The following is a 17,297-nucleotide window of genomic DNA, read 5'->3' on the forward strand; positions in this document are numbered from 1 at the left end:
CTGACTTCCCAGTTCTGTCCCTGACATAGCTGAAATCTCATAAGACAAGAGGTTTTATCTTCTTTCACTAAACTTAAAAGAATATCTTGTGGGTTTGCAGCGTCATCACATTTCAGAACTCCCTAAAAACCCAAGCACCTCATACTCCAAAAGGATTAGACTCGTGTGCAAATTTTTAGCAAGTGATTGGTATTTGAGCCTGAGCTTCTTAACTCTCCCAAGCAGAAATGATCTGAACATTAGGATTTCATTAGGGATCTCCTCTCTCATCTGCAGACTGAACCTCATGGAGGATGTAAACACATCTGATGAGACTGATGAGAAAGCATTTGGTAATGGGTTCTTCTTCAAACCTGCTGGACTTGAAAAGAGAGGTAAGGAGGAAAGTGTTGAGCGTGAGAGGTAGAATATATAGGGATGCAGTTAGAATGGAAAACCCTAAATGGGGGGCTTCAGGTCTTCCCAGTAGGAAGCAGAGAAGCTTTCAACGCAGTTAAGCACTAGCCCCCTCACATCTCTATGTCCCAGGCTCATTTCCCCACCACTGGTGTGCTCCTGGTCTATTCTCCTGCCTCTTTTCTGATGCCAGAGCTGGCATCTGGAGTTAGCAGCTGCCTCCCATCCATCAGCATATCTCCTTTTCTGGGCCAGCTGTCAATTAAGCTGGCTCATTGGTGCAACATTGCCACCTTCCAGCTCCAGAAAGCAGCCCACAGTGTGCTGAACTGCCAGCCCCAGAGGCAATAGGCTGGTTGTTAGCTGTCAGACTGGGTAAGCTCCGGACCATCCACAAACAAGTGATGGGAACAAGAAGCCACTGTGTGGGGCCTAGTCCTGTTGGGAAATAAAATATCCCCTGTCCCTTTTAGCTTGCTGTCTTTCCACTTCAATCACATGCAAACATTCTCTCTTACCTGAAAAGTTTATCCCAAGAACAATTTCTGCCCTCCTAAGATGGTACAGCAATATCTGGGATGGTGTCCTATAGCTCACTTCTTCCCTGGGAAGGAGGGAACATATGCAGGCAACTTTTCCTCCAAATTACTCCCAAAATTGCTAGCGAATCAAAGCAGGCACTACTTCACTCAAATGGCTGATTGTAGCACTGGCTACAACTCCTTCCCTCACCCCATTAGTTGATCAGGTTCAGACGCTGGGCTCTGAGGCCACCTGCCCTCCATCTGCAGGCTGTCGAGGTAGGAAGGGAAAATGAACCAGGCTGAAACAAGCAGCACATCCTGCAGCTCAGGCTGGGGCACCATTTCTCAGGCAAGGAAATGGCAGAGCAGCCCTACACTTCCACCCTCGGGAGCTCTCTGCCCCACATTTGTAGAACCCAGGGGCAAGTTTGAGCAGGGGTGATGAAACACTACGAGCTTCCACAGGGACTGTGCCAACCTCTCCAAAGCTCACGGGCTCTCAGTGTGGGTATGATCCAGCTCCGACATGTAAAATTCCCCTTCCGTCGTGCTACTGAGCAAAGCCAGCAGATGTGTGTGTATTTTTCTGCGATGCTGGTGAATCTTTATAGGGGAAGGCTTGCCTCTCCCGTGATTGTGCATGGCTGGCGTGGCAGCTGCGCTGCTGCAGCCAGGCTGGGAGCAAGGTCCAGGGAGCTGTCTCCCTTCAGCAGCAGAAGGAAAGCTGCTGCCAGCTGCTGTGTCTCCAGTCAGCACTCTGTGCAGCACGTCCCCATCTGAAGTCTGCAGATAAGGGGCAAGTGCTTTGCGATAAAAGTTCCTTTTAAAGGAAGCATCTCCTGCAGAAGCTCACAGCATGCTCTGCCTTAGGAAGGCAGGGAGGATGGAAAGGGTAAAGGCCAGAGAGGAACATGTTCCAGCCTGGCTCCATCTCTCATTGTCTGCATTCCCAGCGCTCACAGTGAGCCAGTTTGCAAACTGAAGGGTTTTTTCCATCTTCCTAAAATGGACTGCACTCTTCCTTCCCTGCCAACTGCTGAAATGACCTTGAAGAGGGCAAAGAGAGGGGCAAAAATCTGTATAAGAGAAGCAGCAGTGTCATGTGTATCCTGTCTCCAGCAGCATTGTTGCCAAGGGTCAAGAGAGGAGCTCCAGCAAGGATTCCTCAAGTTCTCCCATAGCTGCACTGAGTCTACCCCGCATACGGTGATGGGAAGCTCTGTGCAAGGCAGCAAAGCAGGACGGAGCTACATCCTGCTACATTCACTCTCCTCCCTCACAGTGGATATGAGAGATCTTTCCTTTTGCTTTCTGTGCTGGAGAAACCAATCTCTTCCACCTGGAAACAGCAAAGGCCAGCTCTCTGCTCTTCGCACACTTGTCCTCTGTGGACCAAAGCAGTCAGAGCGTGGCTAAGCAAGGCAATCTCCTGTATTTGGAAGTAATCCCATTCACAGTATACAAGGCAGTGCTGCGAGATGAACTTTCCAGGAAAAGTGACAGTGTCTTACTACTTGAGGCATTTAAAACTGATCTTACAACAGCCCTTGAAGATCAGATAGCTCTGTGCCAGGACAGATGTGATATGCAGCAGGCCTTCCCCATCCTTCATTTCTTCCTCATTCTGCTCTCCTCCTTCCTCCATTTTTCTTTCCCATTCCAGAGTTGGACTGGGTCTGCCTAACTCTCAAGACAAAACATAAATGTGTCTTCAGATTTGGAGCGCAGAGAGCTGAAGGAGAAAGTTCTTATTCATCTTTTGTCATATCTACAAGCTTGGGATGATTTATCAGCTGAAAAAGCCAGCTGGTAAGATGCCTGCACGTCCTGGCAGGCAGCAGATCTTCGTGGAAGTGTTTGGAATGCAGAGGAGCAAGGCTTACGTGTAGGCCAAGCCTGTGGGGAGGGGGAAAGCTTGCTGGGGAAAGTGCAATCAACCTGAATCACACTTTTTTTTTTTTTACTCTGTCACTTGCTTTGAATTGTAGGGGCAAGACAATGACTAGAAATTGCTTCTCTGCATAAGGTCTTTCATTGGTGGTCACTGCTGGGCCCTGACAGACACCTCTGGACTTTGGCTGCACACAATTTATATAATTAACTAGACAATTCCAGCTTAATTCGTTGTAGCATCAGAAAAGCCAGGCACACTGATGGGATAAAGTGGAATTAGTAGATGTTTGGGTGATGCATACTGGAGAGGAGTCTAATCAACCCTATTTGAGGGACAGCCTCTCCAAATTGGGCTGCACTGAGACACAGCAAATCAAGAGGAATTAACAGCCGGTAGTTTGCTGGGTGAAAAAAATATATAAATGAGAAGAAAAAAAAAAAAGAACACAATAAACACAGCTGCTGCGTCTTAACTGTTTTCCACCCCCTCCAGGGCCTTGAGGAAGAGCAGGCCTGTCAGCTGCTTTAAGAGACTTTATCCTCACAGTTTCTTCCCGGCGTTTACAAGGAGGCACTGCTGCTGCTCATCTGACTGTTTGTCACTGCCAGTGCACAGAGGTTCTCTCCAAGTTCACCTGCCACGGGTTCCCCCACCCGACCTTCCATGTGGGGAGACTTGGGGTGGGGCCCAATGCACCCTTACAGCACTGGGCAGTGTCTTGTGGACCCCAGCTCTTCCTCTTCTTAAGCTCTCTGCACACAGCCTTGCACTGAGGCACTTCTTTTCCAGTTTGTCCCCAGCCACCTTCAGATCTTGGCCCTGACCTCCATATTTCCCCTCAGGCTTGCTGTCTCGCATTCCAAATCTAATTGTATACTCTAAAGACCATCATCTTCTCTTCATGACTTAGATCCAAACTTGAGAAATGCATTCACCAACGTTCTCCTTCTCTCCTGCCTCTTAGGGACCAAAGATACAAAGTAAGCATGATTCCATCCTCTTCTCATCTACCTCAAGTCAACAATTCAAGAGAAATGCTATTCGGCATAGCACAGTATAATGAAAAGCCACAAAACATAAAGATATCTATGTCCCGTAGTGGGCTGGGGCTCTGCTTCTACAAAAGAGCAGGAACAGTGCCCAATTTTACATTTGTTCCTTGACTAAAATACCATGGGTGTGGTGCAAGACACTTTAGGATGTGCTAGGGGAAGAAGTACTTGAGAGGAGGCATATTAATCACAAATAGGGCAATTAACACTACTCTCTCCAATTCTATGTGTGCTCTTGTTGAAGAGCTTCTGGAGAGACATTATCCAGTGCAGAGCTCCAGCAGCTGTTGTTCTGCAGGACTTCCCGCTTAGGAAGGGGAGAAGAAACAAGGGAGGAATAATTACCAAAATATCCCTAACCATTAAGGTCAAAGTGAGAGAGGCTGGAAGGGCAAAGAATAGGGGACACTCATTCCTTGGAATGAAACTCTGGGGTGAAGATCAGCATCATCAACAACATCATGTTGGAATTCTTTTCTGGTGACATGGCAGTGGAATGAAAAAAGGTTCTTGTACTGAGGTCATAGACACAGTTCCAAGTCCTTTTCCATAAAGACAAGGAGAATTTTGCCATGCATTGAAAAAGATTGCATAAACATTTTCCACTCCGACTGGGAATGTGGAAAATGCCTCATCCTTCCCTCTAGCCCTTGGGGTGTTCCTGCTTAATCAAAACTGGGAGAGGGAGGAGTTAAAGTAGACGAGGAAGCTTAAAAATATGCATCCTTGTGGGAAAAGCAAGAATAAAATGTCATCTCTCTGCTCTGAAAAAGTTACCACATTGATTTCTGTTTCATAAAAATGAGGTTAAGTTGAATGCATTAAGCTGGCAAACTGGATAATTGCATGTCCTGAAACTGTCTTCAAAACAGCTCTTTTCACAGCGGTGCTCAGAAAATAACTTCATCAATAAGGCTCTTGCCCATTAAACCTTCGTACTTCTCTGTGTATGAAGGAGTGAAGCTTGTCCTTCCCCAGAAAGACCTTTTCCTCCTTTCACCTCAAACTAGCAAGGAAAGTAAGGCTGTTTTGCATTGTACTAGCACGAGTGGTGTTCCCCAGGGGTCGGTACTGGGGCCTGTCGTGTTCAGTATCTTTACTGATGACCTGGATGAGGGCATTGAGTGCACCCTCAGTAACTCTGCAGATGACACCAAGTTGGGATGAAGTGTCGATCTGCCTGGGGGTAGGAAGGCCCTACATAGGGATCTGGACAGGTTGGATCACTGGGCTGGGGCCAGTGGGATGAGCTTCAACAAGACCAAGTGCCAGGTCCTGCACTTTGGCCACAACAACCCCAGGCAGCGCTACAGGCTTGGGGCTGTAAGACTGTGTAGAGAGTCTCTTCCAGAGTGGCTGGAAGACTGTGTAGAGGAAAAGAACTTGGGAATATTGGTTGATGCTCGGCTGAACATGAGCCAGCAGTGTGCCCAGGTGGCCAAGAAGGCCAATGGCATCCTGGCTTGTGTCAGAAATAGTGCAGCCAGCAGGAGCAGGGATGTGATTGTCCCTCTGTACTCAGCACTGGTGAGGCCACACCTCGAGTGCTGTGTTCAGTTTTGGGCCCCTCACTGCCAGAAAGACATCGAGGCCCTGGAGTGTGTCCAGAGAAGGACAATGAAGCTGTGAGGGGTCTGGAGCACAGGCCTTATGGGGAGCAGCTGAGGGAGCTGGGATTATTAAGTAAGTCTGGAGAAGAGGAGGCTCAGGGGAGACCTTATCACTCTCTACAATTCCCTGAAAGGAGGCTGTGGTGAGGTGGGGGTCAGCGTCTTCTCCTGTATAACATGAGATAGGACTAGAGGGAATGGCCTCAAGTTGCACCAGGGGAGAATTGCGTTGGACATTAGGAAATACTTCTCTGAAAAAGTGGTCAGGCACTGGAATGGGCTGTCCAGAGAGATGATGGATTCATCAACCCTGGAGGTGCTCAAGAAACATTTAGAGGTTGTACTGAGGGACATGGTTTAAAGGGAAGTATTGGTGATAGGTGGACATGGTGTACTGCGGAGTCTTGCACTGTGGCTGGCAGTTTTTTTTCTCTGGTGTGGAAGTGAGAACTGCTCAGAGCCAAAGCTTGGCCTCGGGTTTGCTGCCCTGTGGAGGAACATTCCCTCTTCCTGCAGCCAGCATGACCCAGGTCAGGCCCTCGCAGCTAGCTGAGCCTTGGTGCACACCTCAGGTAGGATGGGGCCTGCCTCTTCTGCACAGCTGACATTGCTCTATCCCCTTTCCTCAGTGCACAGCATCTTCTAAAGGTAAGAATTTGCTTTTGGCTACCTTGTTTGCACAGCAAGGCAGATGAATTCCTCATCTCACAGCATTACCTAGTGATGGCGCTGGGGCCGCAGGTCTGAACGCTGCACTCTGTCCTAGTGAGCTTGGTCTGCAAGAGGGACTGAGGCTTCTTGCCCTTCCTGGAGCCCCGCAACAGTACAGCACTTGCCACAGGGTGCAGTAAATGCGTACAGACAAGGAGATGTGCTGAAGGGAGGTTGTAGTGAGCTGGGGGTCAGCCTCTTCTCTCTTGTAACTAGTGACAGGATGAGGGGGAATGGCCTCAAGTTGTGCCAGGGGAGATTTAGGCTGGACATTAGGAAATACTACTTTTCTGAAAGAGCGGTCAGGTGCTGGAATGGGCTGCCCAGGGAGGTGGTGGAGTCACCGTCCCTGGAGGTGTTCAAGAAACGTTTAGATATAGCGTTGGGAGACATGGTTTAGTGGGGTTATTGGTGGTAGGTGGATGGTTGGACTGGATGATCTTGTAGGTCTTTTCCAACCTAGCTAATTCTATGATTCTATGATATTCATCTCTTGTGGTAAAAAGCAACCCCATGCAGCCACGCTCCTCCTTACACTCCCCAGTCCCCATTTGTCCTTCCCCACTAACGAACATTTTTCTTCTTTTTCTCTTCTTTCTTTTCCTTTTTTCCATGGTTAAGCTCCTGCTTCATCCACATGACATACAGATTTGGCACAGTCCTTTCCAACCCTGTCTTGCTAAATAAGAAAAGTGAGGTGAGGCAATGCTGTTCTCTTTGGCTACCTCATTAAAGTTTTTCACTTGATATGAATGCAATCAATAGTGCCTTCCTGGAAGAAGCTGCAATGAGAGGAGCAATTAATTTGCTCCTACTCGCCAAGGCTAATGTGCCTCAGACATGCTGGCCTTGAAGGACCGAGTGAGTCTGTCAGAACATTATTCCCATACAGCTAATGCAAAAACAGATTTGGCAGTGGATGAGCAACCCAAATGGTAACAGGAATCTCCCTCTGAATGGCTCCAAAAGCTGCACTGGTTGTTCCGAATGCCAGCAGTATGTACATATACATCACATACACACTGTGGCAAGCTGTATCAGTATGTTGAGGGCCTAGGGTTCCTGCACATCTTAACAACACAGAGCCTCAACAATATTAAGTCTTAGATAATGGCACTGCTTGCAGGAGGAACCTCCTCACACCAGCCTCCTTTGAGGACCCTCTGTCACTGTGACACAACAGCAATAACAAAGCCTGCCAGAAAGTCCTCTCCAAAAACAATGGCCTGAAGCAGAACAGCAGGCAGCTTGCAAGATATGGGAGTCGAGCTGCGGGCAGCTGGTGCTGGCAGAGAGATGCGGCGACGTGAGCTCCTGAGAGAAAGGCAACTTACACAGCATCCAGTGAAGGAGTAGGCTAGGAGGAGCTGGAGGGAAGAGAAAAATGAAAGGCTGGAGCAACAACCAGCTATCACAGTGATTAGGGATCATTAGGAGCTCAGCCTTTCTCTTTTGAAAACCTTCATAATTTCAGGGCAGTGTAAACGCGCAGACTGACAGCCCCTGTGACACATGGAACAGGAGGCTGGGTGCCAGCAAGACCCTCTTGTTACATGCCCTACACCATGATCCGTGGGGACTTCAGGTGTGCAGCAGAACTGAAACCCCACTGCTGCTACAAAGGGGAGCCTGCGGCTTACCAGGGCCAGCCCCAGCTGATTCTGTCACGCAGGCACCTGTCTACGAAGAACACATCAGAGACAAAACAGCCAGGAGATGGCAAATGGCTTTCACTTGCTGCAAGCAGGATCTGAACTACTGACCTAGAGACAAATGGCTCTGCGCCCTACTCCCAGCCCCTCAAGCCATCTATTCCCCGTATCATACCATCCTGTTGACAGGAGACGCATTAAGCACTGCCAGAAGGTGACTGCAAAAAATAGAAAAGGCTTTTTCCTTTTTATGGCACCCTTTGTAGCTGTGCAGCTATTCAAATATTTGCCTTGCTCCTTGTAATTCATTATAACCGATCTTTTATGATACTGTCTTCACAACTGTGCGCTCCCATTGCCCAGGTGGAAAGCTTAATTTGTGTTACGGCAGCAGAAGCTCCTGCTGAAGACAAACTCTGCCAAAAAAAATTTTTAAGTTTCTTTCTCCTGAGGGGTGACACAGGGCAGGAGTGGGTCACTACCTGCCCACAGCCCATTGAGGGAGATGCAGTGTCTGTACAGAAATAAGGAACACCTGCCTACTTCGGTCATCTGTCCTCTCTTCACAAGGATATTCTGCACAGGAGAAAATAGCTCGGTGGAAAAGGCTGGGGTAAAATCTTGAGCAGCCTCCTTCTAGTATGTCAGCGTTAGTTTTTTGCTATTGATTGCAGTGCAGCCGGGATTTTTTCTAAAAGGAAAAGATGTTCCAGTTTTGGGTCACTGTGCAGAGAGAATGCAAATTACTGCAACAGGCATTATGATTCTAATAAGCTCTTGCAATGACATTAAGACAAATGCTTGATAATGCTGCCTTCAGAAATTAGGTAATGCAAACTAAGGAAGAAACCCAGCCCGTTCTCCCTCTCCCTGCCTCATTCCCCGTATTTGTTGAGTCCGATTTTACTCAAGAGTGGTCAGAGGTTTTAATGAGTTACTCTCTTGGGGCTGCCTTGCTATTTAGTGCGACAGAATTGCAAATTGTATCGATGAAAAATCTGCTAAGCTATTTTGAACTGCTCATGGAATGGGACCCCGCTGTGCTGCTTGACTACAATCATTTTGCCCAGCTCCTCCCCTCTCAGGAGCTAGTTATGGATTTGGACTAACATTACATCCCCCAGGCCACTAGCCATGTTAATTTAATTTAATTTAAGGAAGGCTACAAATAGGTCAGAAGAACCGAGGGGAATTAGTTGTTCAAATGAAAATGAAAATCAATTGAGAGCCATATTCTCATGGTCTTTGGAAGCTCTCTCCTTGTTCTTCCACATAGCCCCTCGAGACTTTGGGTCGGTTTTAGGAATATCTCTGAATCTTCCTAAAAGCAATGTCATCTTCCAGGTGAAATCTGAATCTGTGGCCAATAACAGATCTGAGAAGATGCATCTCCTCTATTCTGAAACTTCTGTACAACATGGACACTCGAGGGAAGAAAATGACAGCGTTCAGGAAGGTTTCCATGTTTACACTGAAGTAACAGCTGGAAAATCACTAGATCGCCCTTTTCTTCACATTCCAGCCACTGAAATTAAAAATTGTAACTTCTTTTTTCTGACACAAATCTTAAAAAATCCCCTCACTTATGATAATCTCTTATCATTGTGATATATTTGAAAACCACCTATTTCCTTTCCTTCCCACCATAATTTCTCATAAAGATTCTGAAATGAAAATGTTTTGGCTACTGTTGCTTATGTGCTATTTGGAAACCAATTTATAAGAGCAGGACTTTACTGGTATCCCAATAAACGTTCCTTGTTCATGAGTCACAATAGCTTGATCTTAAACATAGGTTACAGCATCCTGGCACCAAACGCTGGGGTAGATGTTGTGCATAAAATAGGGAAAGCTCAGCAAATTGCTCTTAGAAAAAAAAAAAAATTCAATCAATTTTGCCCATGAAAACCTAAAGGGATTTTTTGTTTAACACTCACAATCTGCACTGCATTTTGATTGGGTATATGGGCTACATGGCATTACTCTGCTTTCATTATTTCTGCTGGGTGACCTTGGGATGAGGCTTGTAAGATGCTGATATTCAGAGCTGGCTTTCTTGGACCAGTTTCTCAGAGACGACAGCTCCCCGTGTCCGTGAGCCACAGCGTGCCCCCATTTTCACATGCCAAGAACCACAAACCTGCCCAGCCTCCCTGTGAAGAGCCGCTGGAGTGCTTCAAAGGCCAAGATGACAAGAGCTCCCCTGGGGTACCACCAAGCCAGCCAGTGTGAAGCAGGGTTATGCTAGGTGTGTATGGCAGCTAGCATATACTGCATTCTGCAGGCTTCCAGTTTCTTTGCTGCTGTACTGAGAGCTCAAGCTGTCCAGTAGCCTCTGTTCCAGCACCACCACTTCTCTAGCTGCTCCAGAGATCACACGTAATCTTGTAATCTTCTCTTAGGCCATTTTTGGACTGCTCCCGTGGCTAGGACCAAGGTACGACAGGAATACCTAGGCCTGCTCTAATCTTAGCAGTACAGCTCCAGATCCAGGCTGCATCCTGCATTTCTGCTTATGCACTTGGTAACTCCCAGTCAGTGAAGTTTACAATGCCCAGGCTCACCAGGCCCAAGTCTTCCTACACTGCAGTCGAGCTTCTGACTGCAGGATAGATACAGGCAGACACTTCAGAAAGACTCTATTTATATTCTGCCCTACTGGTAAATTCATTCCTTGGACAACTCATGCAAAATGGATAATGCAAATAAACTGCCACATTTGGAACTAGGCTTTTTTTTTTTCGTACTCCAGTGAATATGAGTGCAACGGATTGTTTTTCTTTTTTGTGTGTCTTTTTTCTTTAGGGTGTTTGCCGAGCTGCAGGCCCCAAAGCACTCGGTTCAGATCTGGGGGAGGACGTTGCAGTGATCTACTGCTGAGACAGAACAGTGCAGGCACTTCAAACCACTGGCTCTTGAGCCCACAGACTCATGACTAGCATTGATCTGGAACTGATGAGCGGCTGGCTGTTTTACAGCATTGCAGCCCTACAGAAGGCTGTTCCTTCCACACTGCAGGGTGAGTGATAAATTCATGCAGAGCATGGACAATTGCAGGAGAAGAAACAGAGAGGCTTGCTGTTTGTGAACTCAGGAAGTGTCCACTTATCCCTGTACTCACTCACATTGACACTAATGCGTAAATGCAACGTTCATATAGGAGACAGAGCAAGGAGAATGACATCTCTGTGTACGGGGCATCCTCCTCTCCTCCTCATGCAGGTCTCGGAGTCTCAGGGGCAGGTAGAAGCAAGGAGCTAAGTTTCCCATGGCAGCAGTGATTGCTCCGAGAGCTGTCAGTGTGGCTCCAGGGAGCACAACAGCTTACTCCCACACAAAGATGAAGAAGCACTTCTCTTTCCCATCTCCTTGTCATTCTGCAGCATGCACTGCACCAGTGGCAAAAGACTGCCCCTTCTCTTTGTCTCTCTCTCCCATTCAAGAAGGTGGAAAACCTCCTAGTACCACACTCTCCCTGGAAAACTGCTGCTTGGGTCGAGCCCTGTTTGAAAAAAGACAATCGTGTTTGCTCTGCTGGGCTCTGCAATGCATAACAGAGTCTGCATTGCAGTCTCCAACTGCAATCCAACACCATCTGTCCCTTCCACTTGCAGCACTGCATCACTCCAGGGTGCCTGCTTTTCAGGAGGGACCCGGAGCACACCCAGTGCTGCTGAGCCCTGGTACCTGAGCAGCCAGCAAATGGGCAGAATGCCCCACCCTTCTGCATTATGAGAGTGAAATTACACATGGCTGCTCAGTGAAACTGTGTGAGAAGTAAGACAGGAAAAGGGAGCTGATTTGCTTACATTTCATTATGTTTTTTAAAAAATTCAGTACAATGAGCACAAATGTATTCAACTCCTCTTCAACCACATTATGGAAAGGAAGTCAAGTAGCAGCCGTGAGCGAGTGCTGAGCTTTGTGCTCCCGCAGCTACCCGTAAATCAGTATGAAGGACCTACTTTGACAACAGCCTAAGCCATCAGCTCACCTTTCCCTAGTGCTCTCCGATTAGAGGACAGAGGAGCAAAGCAACCAAGGGATGAGACAATAGAGCTGGAGATATTTCATTGCTCAGCTCAGTCTCCGAGCTCCTGAGTCACACCGCGGAAGACATTTCTGCTTCATTTGTCTCCATCTCTCAGTGCACTTCCCGTCTGTCTGTGCTATGAATCAAATTAACCTAGTAGTGAATTCTTCAGGGCTGGAGCTGTCTCCCCCCCATACATCTGTACAGCACCTCACACAAAAGTCGTCCCAAACTTCAGTGAGGCACTGTGGTCTGCTGCAAGTGAAACATTCACAAATTATAAGGCTACAAAGATGAAGCCTGAAATTTGTGAAGCGTGCACCAATGCTCTTTCTCTGAGTCCGTGATGCTGGAAGGAGGAAGAAGGTTCACCTCTGTCATGAATTAGTTTTCTGACAGCTCAGTGCGATCTAGCTATGACTTGCATGGCTGCTTCCCCTTCACATTCCCAGGAGCATGCTCTGCATTAGATCATGCTCTGCGTCAGCCTCTGCTCCAAAGCAGAGGAGAAAAAATGGAAAAGAAGATGAAATTGCCTTGACCAGCTTTCCTTGTCCTGAAAATATGCTACTGGCATGCGGAGAAAGCTGCAGGGAGCTTTCTCTCTGCTTTGGAGAGCACAGAGATGGGAAAAAAATAACCAATTTTCAAGCTACTTGTAAGGCGGTGGCTTCACTCACATGAAACCTGACAACTTGTTCCTCACCACATCCTTATATTTAAATTGGAGATACAGGTTTGAAAGGCGGACTATTTGGTGGAAAAGGAATTGGTTGGACGGTCGCAGCCAGCAGGTTGTCAATGGCACTATGTCCAGGTGGAGGCTGGTGATGAGTGGTGTCCCCCAGGGGTCTGACTTGGGACCAGTATCCTTTAACATCTTTTCAATGACATCAGCAAGGTGGCTGATGGCACCAAGCTGAGCGGTGCATTCGATATGACATAAGGAAGAGATGCCATCCAGAGGGACCTGGACAAGCTTGAAAAGTGGGCACATGTGAACCTAAGGAGGTTCACCAAGGCCCAGGTGTTGCACTTGGGTCCAGGCAAGCACAGATATAAGTACAGACTGGGAAAACTCCTTCAGAGCAGCTCTGCAGAGAAGGACTTAGGGATCATGATAGATGAAAAACCTAACATGAGCCAGCAGTGTGTGCTTGCAGCCTGGGATACCAACAGTATCCTGGGCTGCATCAGAAGAGGAGTGGCCAGCAGGGTGAGGGAGGGATTGTCCCCCTCTACTCCGCTGCTGTGAGGCCCCATCTGGAGTAATGCATTCAGTTCTGGGGTCCCCAGCTCAGGAAAGATGTGGAGCTTTTGGAAGAGGTCCAGAGGAGTGCCACAAAGATGCAGAGTGCTGGAGCACCTCTGCTATGAAGATGGACTGAGGGAGCTGGGCTTGTTCAGCCTGGAGAAGAGAAGACTGTACCAGAAGAGGTAGCAGCCTTCCAATACTTAAAGAGAGCTTATAAGCAGGAGGGAAATCAACTTTTTACATGGGTAGATAGTGACAGGACAAGGGGGAATGGTTTCAAACTAAAAAAGGGGAAATTTAGATTAAATGTCAGGGGAAATTTTTCACTGAGAGGGTGGTGAGGTGCTGGAACAGGCTGTCCAGAGAAGTCGAGGATACCCCATCCCTGGAGGAGTTTAAGGCCAGGCTGGATGGAGCCCTGGGCAGTGTGATCTGGCACCTGATTTAGTGGTTGGCAACGCTGCCCATGGCAGGGGTGTTCAAACTACATGATCTTGGAGGACCCTTCCAACCCAAGCCATTCTGTGATTCTATGATTCTTTGATTCTATACTGGAATTCCTCTGGGAACAGCACGGACTAGTGGGGCTTTTCCTTTTCACCAGACCATTATGTTTTTAAATAGACCCTGTTTGTCCGCAGAATGTTTTTCTTTCTTCTTCCTCTTAACACCATGTCAGAGAATTTAGATAGTAAGAAGGCTATAAATATATAACCAAGCCATTTATTTAAGACCTAAGCATGTCAAAGAAGTTTCTTGGATAAATAAATGCCACAGGTTCTGCAAACCAGCTGTCTTTAGACCTTTCCTTTGTGCTACCTCTGGACTCTTGAGTCTCTGAGGGGGCCACAGCATGTTAACTGCTCCCCTCACAGGCAGCTCATAACTTCACGCTGCCTGCAGCAGACTCACCTTTCAGCCCATGCATCCTCTCCCCAGATTATACATATTACGACCCTGAAGGAGACAGCACAGTCTCAAGTGACTAAGTAACAATATTCTGAAGGCCTTCTTGGGAACCTGCTAAAAGCAAAGTGTTACACTCAAGACACAAGTCTTCATTCACACTGGAACAGAGCAGGAGAATGGGCATTCAGCAAAAGCACCTTTGTGTAACACCAGCATAAGTGGAGAAAAGATTTAGGATGCAAGTGCACCACAGCCTCTGCTCACCTCCTCCCACTGATGAATATAGCGGATGAGCCGGGAGAGCCGCAGGAGCCTCAGGAGGCTGAGGATCTTAGTGAAGCGCACAATGCGCAGTGCCCGGGCTGTCTTGTACACCTCCGAGTCGATGCGGGTCTCAACTATCAGGAAGATGTAGTCAACGGGGATGGAGGAGATAAAATCCACCACAAACCAGCTCTTCAGGTACTTCATCTTGATCCTCTGTGGGTCTAGGATGATCTCTGTGTTGTCCTCCACCACAATGCCTGTTCGGAAGTTGAGGACAAGGTCGATGAGGAAGAATGTGTCCGAAACCACATTGAAGACAATCCATGGGGTAGTGTTTTCATCCTTGAAGAAAGTGATGCCCACAGGGATGATGATCAGGTTCCCTACCATCAGCAGCAGCATGGTCAAATCCCAGTAAAACCTGGACAGCAAGACAGAGACATGTGAGATCAGCTGTGGAGTGGGAGAACAGGGAACTCTCATCAACAGAACTGATGTGCTTCATACATCTCTATTGTTGCTCGTTACCTAAGCTTTGCCAGTCTGCCTGATGTTTTCCCAGTGCACAAGCTGCCAGTGTAATTATTTAATATCAAGAGGGCACTCATTTTCTGGCTGAAAATGTTCAGAGAGGAATTGGGTACCTGACTGGATATGCTCACTGGAAAACTTTGACTGGGCCTTCAGGGCCACCAAGTAGACAGACATTTGAAGTTACTGTAGCCATTGCTAGGAAAAGAGAGAGAGAAAACAGGTATTTGGAAGGGCTCAAAGCCAGCAAGTCAATAAAGCCATTTGGATTTATCTTATCAGGCCTGCTCCCTACAATCTGATCCTTCTTTAGAAGTAGCTAGCACTGACGGCATTGGGATCAGGATGGATCTAGAACCTGCTGGAATCTCCAGTGTTTGGTAGGGCTTACACTGAGCTTGGACTTTGAGGTTAGTCCACACTCTATTATAGACTCCTGGGCTGGACAAAAATAGTCAATAAAGCCCAGAGTCACAGATCCAGAAAGAACAACATGTAGCTACTGTGCCATGAAGCGCAGTCTTCAAGAAACTTATTTTCACCTTAATGGCAAGTCAATAGTATCCAGCAGACCTTACAGCAACACTTGTTTTCATTTTTGAAGACAGACACAGTTTAAATAGTTCCTAGTTTATTTGTTTTTAAAGATTTTCCCCGGGTATTAGCACAAAAGACACACAATCACATGGTATTACACAGAATCACCGAATCACAGGGATGGGAAGGGAGCTCTGGAGGCCATCCAGTCCCACCCCCTGCTAAGGCAGGTTTCCTAGAACACAGGAGCCTTCTCTATATTGCTGTAGCTCACCCAGGGTGAGGACTGAAATTATTTCTGGATCTCATACTTTGTTGAGGAGTCTCACAAAGGACCCTCACTGCCCAGCACAGTGGTGGTCCAATCCCTTCCAGATGCTTCACGTTTAGAGATGCCAATGTGCTATGGTATCACCTTGCCAAGGTTCCATCAGCTCTACACTGTATGCTACAGGGCTGTTACCGTTACACTGTGAGGTATCATAAATAATTTATATTAAGATGCACCTGTCACAGCGAATGAACAAAGTGCACAGAGCAAACTGATTATCGCGTTTGGTTGCTTGTACCTGAAGATGCAACATTCAGAAAGCTGCAGTGGCTCTTCCAGTCAGTCACACAAACTAGCATGGTGTTTTATGTTCATATTAACTTCCTGAGTACCAAATAAGCCCAACTCCCTAGACCATAAAAAAGTAACAGCAACTGAACAGGATTCAAGCACAAGGGAGAGAACTGTGCGTTCCCTTAAGTCAGACCATCTCAATACCGGTGAAGTCAATGTGTGATCTGGATTTACAGTGACATGATGAAGGAAACTGCTGGGTTTGTCAAAGAAGGATATGCACGTGCTGCTTGTTCATTTGTCAGATTGGTTACAGTCAAAATCATTGAAATGTTTTATAAAAAGGAGATGTGCCTCGAAGATCCTCAAAATCTAGTTTTAGTAAGAATTGTTCTCCCTCAAGCCTGTGCCATGGCCCAGGCTGACCTACTGCAGAACAGCACTGCTGCAGTGAAGCACCTGCAACAGAAGGGCAGAACATGCCTCAAAAGCCCTGCCTGCATAGGTTCTCTCTCCCTAATCAGAATTTAACACTCTGAAGTACCTCTAAGCATATTAGAGATGCCAGTCATAGCACATGGACAGACAGAGTCACAAACCAGCATACTCACAATTCCCAGAAACATTCAGCAGAGGCTGATGGCAACTGGCTTTTGTGCGAGCAGTTATTCACCAGCGAGGTTTCCTAATATGTTCTCCACTTCTCGCTCCCTGGCCTGCGGGTGTCATGCCCCCACAGGCAAGGTGCCATGCAATCCTTCCATCCATATAAAAGCACAGTAGGTGCTGGTAGACACTCAGCAGATAAGTCCATGATAGGTCCATGAGCTCCTACGAGCAAGGCTGTGTCATATGGCAATATGCATTACTGCTGCGTGAATCTATCTTGTGGTCTTCCTTATTAAGGGTCTGAGATGATGCTACATCTTTCCTAGTCAATTAATCTAGATAATCGCCCAATAGCAGGAAGTCGGGAAGCTGTGTATGTTATTACAGAAAATAAATAACCTCCCAGCCATCTTTAATTTGCCTGCAGGGGATACAGGAGGAAATAAGCACAAAAAAAAATTATTTTTCCCAGGTTTCAAATTAATGGCACGAAACAGACATGGCCAGACATGCACAGATGCAAAGGTAAGTGGCTTTCCTCAGAGATCTCTAGATTCTTCTGCCTCCTTTTTCTGCGATGGCTGGTGATTTCAGTACTAAGCAGCAACTGGGGACAACAGCGGCTAGGATGCTCACAGCTCGAGCAGAATGCTTTCTGTCTGACTGCATCACTTTCTGACTTTTCTTATAGTCAAGCGTGGTCACACCGCGGTCAGCTGTCCTGCATCCTGATCTACAGCACTTCTTGATAT

At 47.2% G+C, this 17,297-nt stretch overlaps 1 protein-coding gene across 6 annotated transcripts in view; it reads right to left on the reverse strand.

The window, feature by feature from the left end:
- HCN4 (hyperpolarization activated cyclic nucleotide gated potassium channel 4) overlaps positions 1–17,297 on the reverse strand; it is a 164,673-nt gene that overhangs the window by 54,375 nt on the left and 93,001 nt on the right. For all 6 annotated transcript variants that reach the window (XM_021407853.1, XM_021407851.1, XM_021407852.1 and 3 more), the window contains one exon: positions 14,301–14,724. In XM_021407853.1, the coding sequence (XP_021263528.1) occupies positions 14,301–14,724 (424 nt within the window). The remainder of the gene's footprint in view (positions 1–14,300; positions 14,725–17,297) is intronic.

Source organism: Numida meleagris, chromosome 9 (genome assembly GCF_002078875.1).
Source record: "Numida meleagris isolate 19003 breed g44 Domestic line chromosome 9, NumMel1.0, whole genome shotgun sequence".
Lineage (NCBI taxonomy): Eukaryota > Metazoa > Chordata > Aves > Galliformes > Numididae > Numida > Numida meleagris.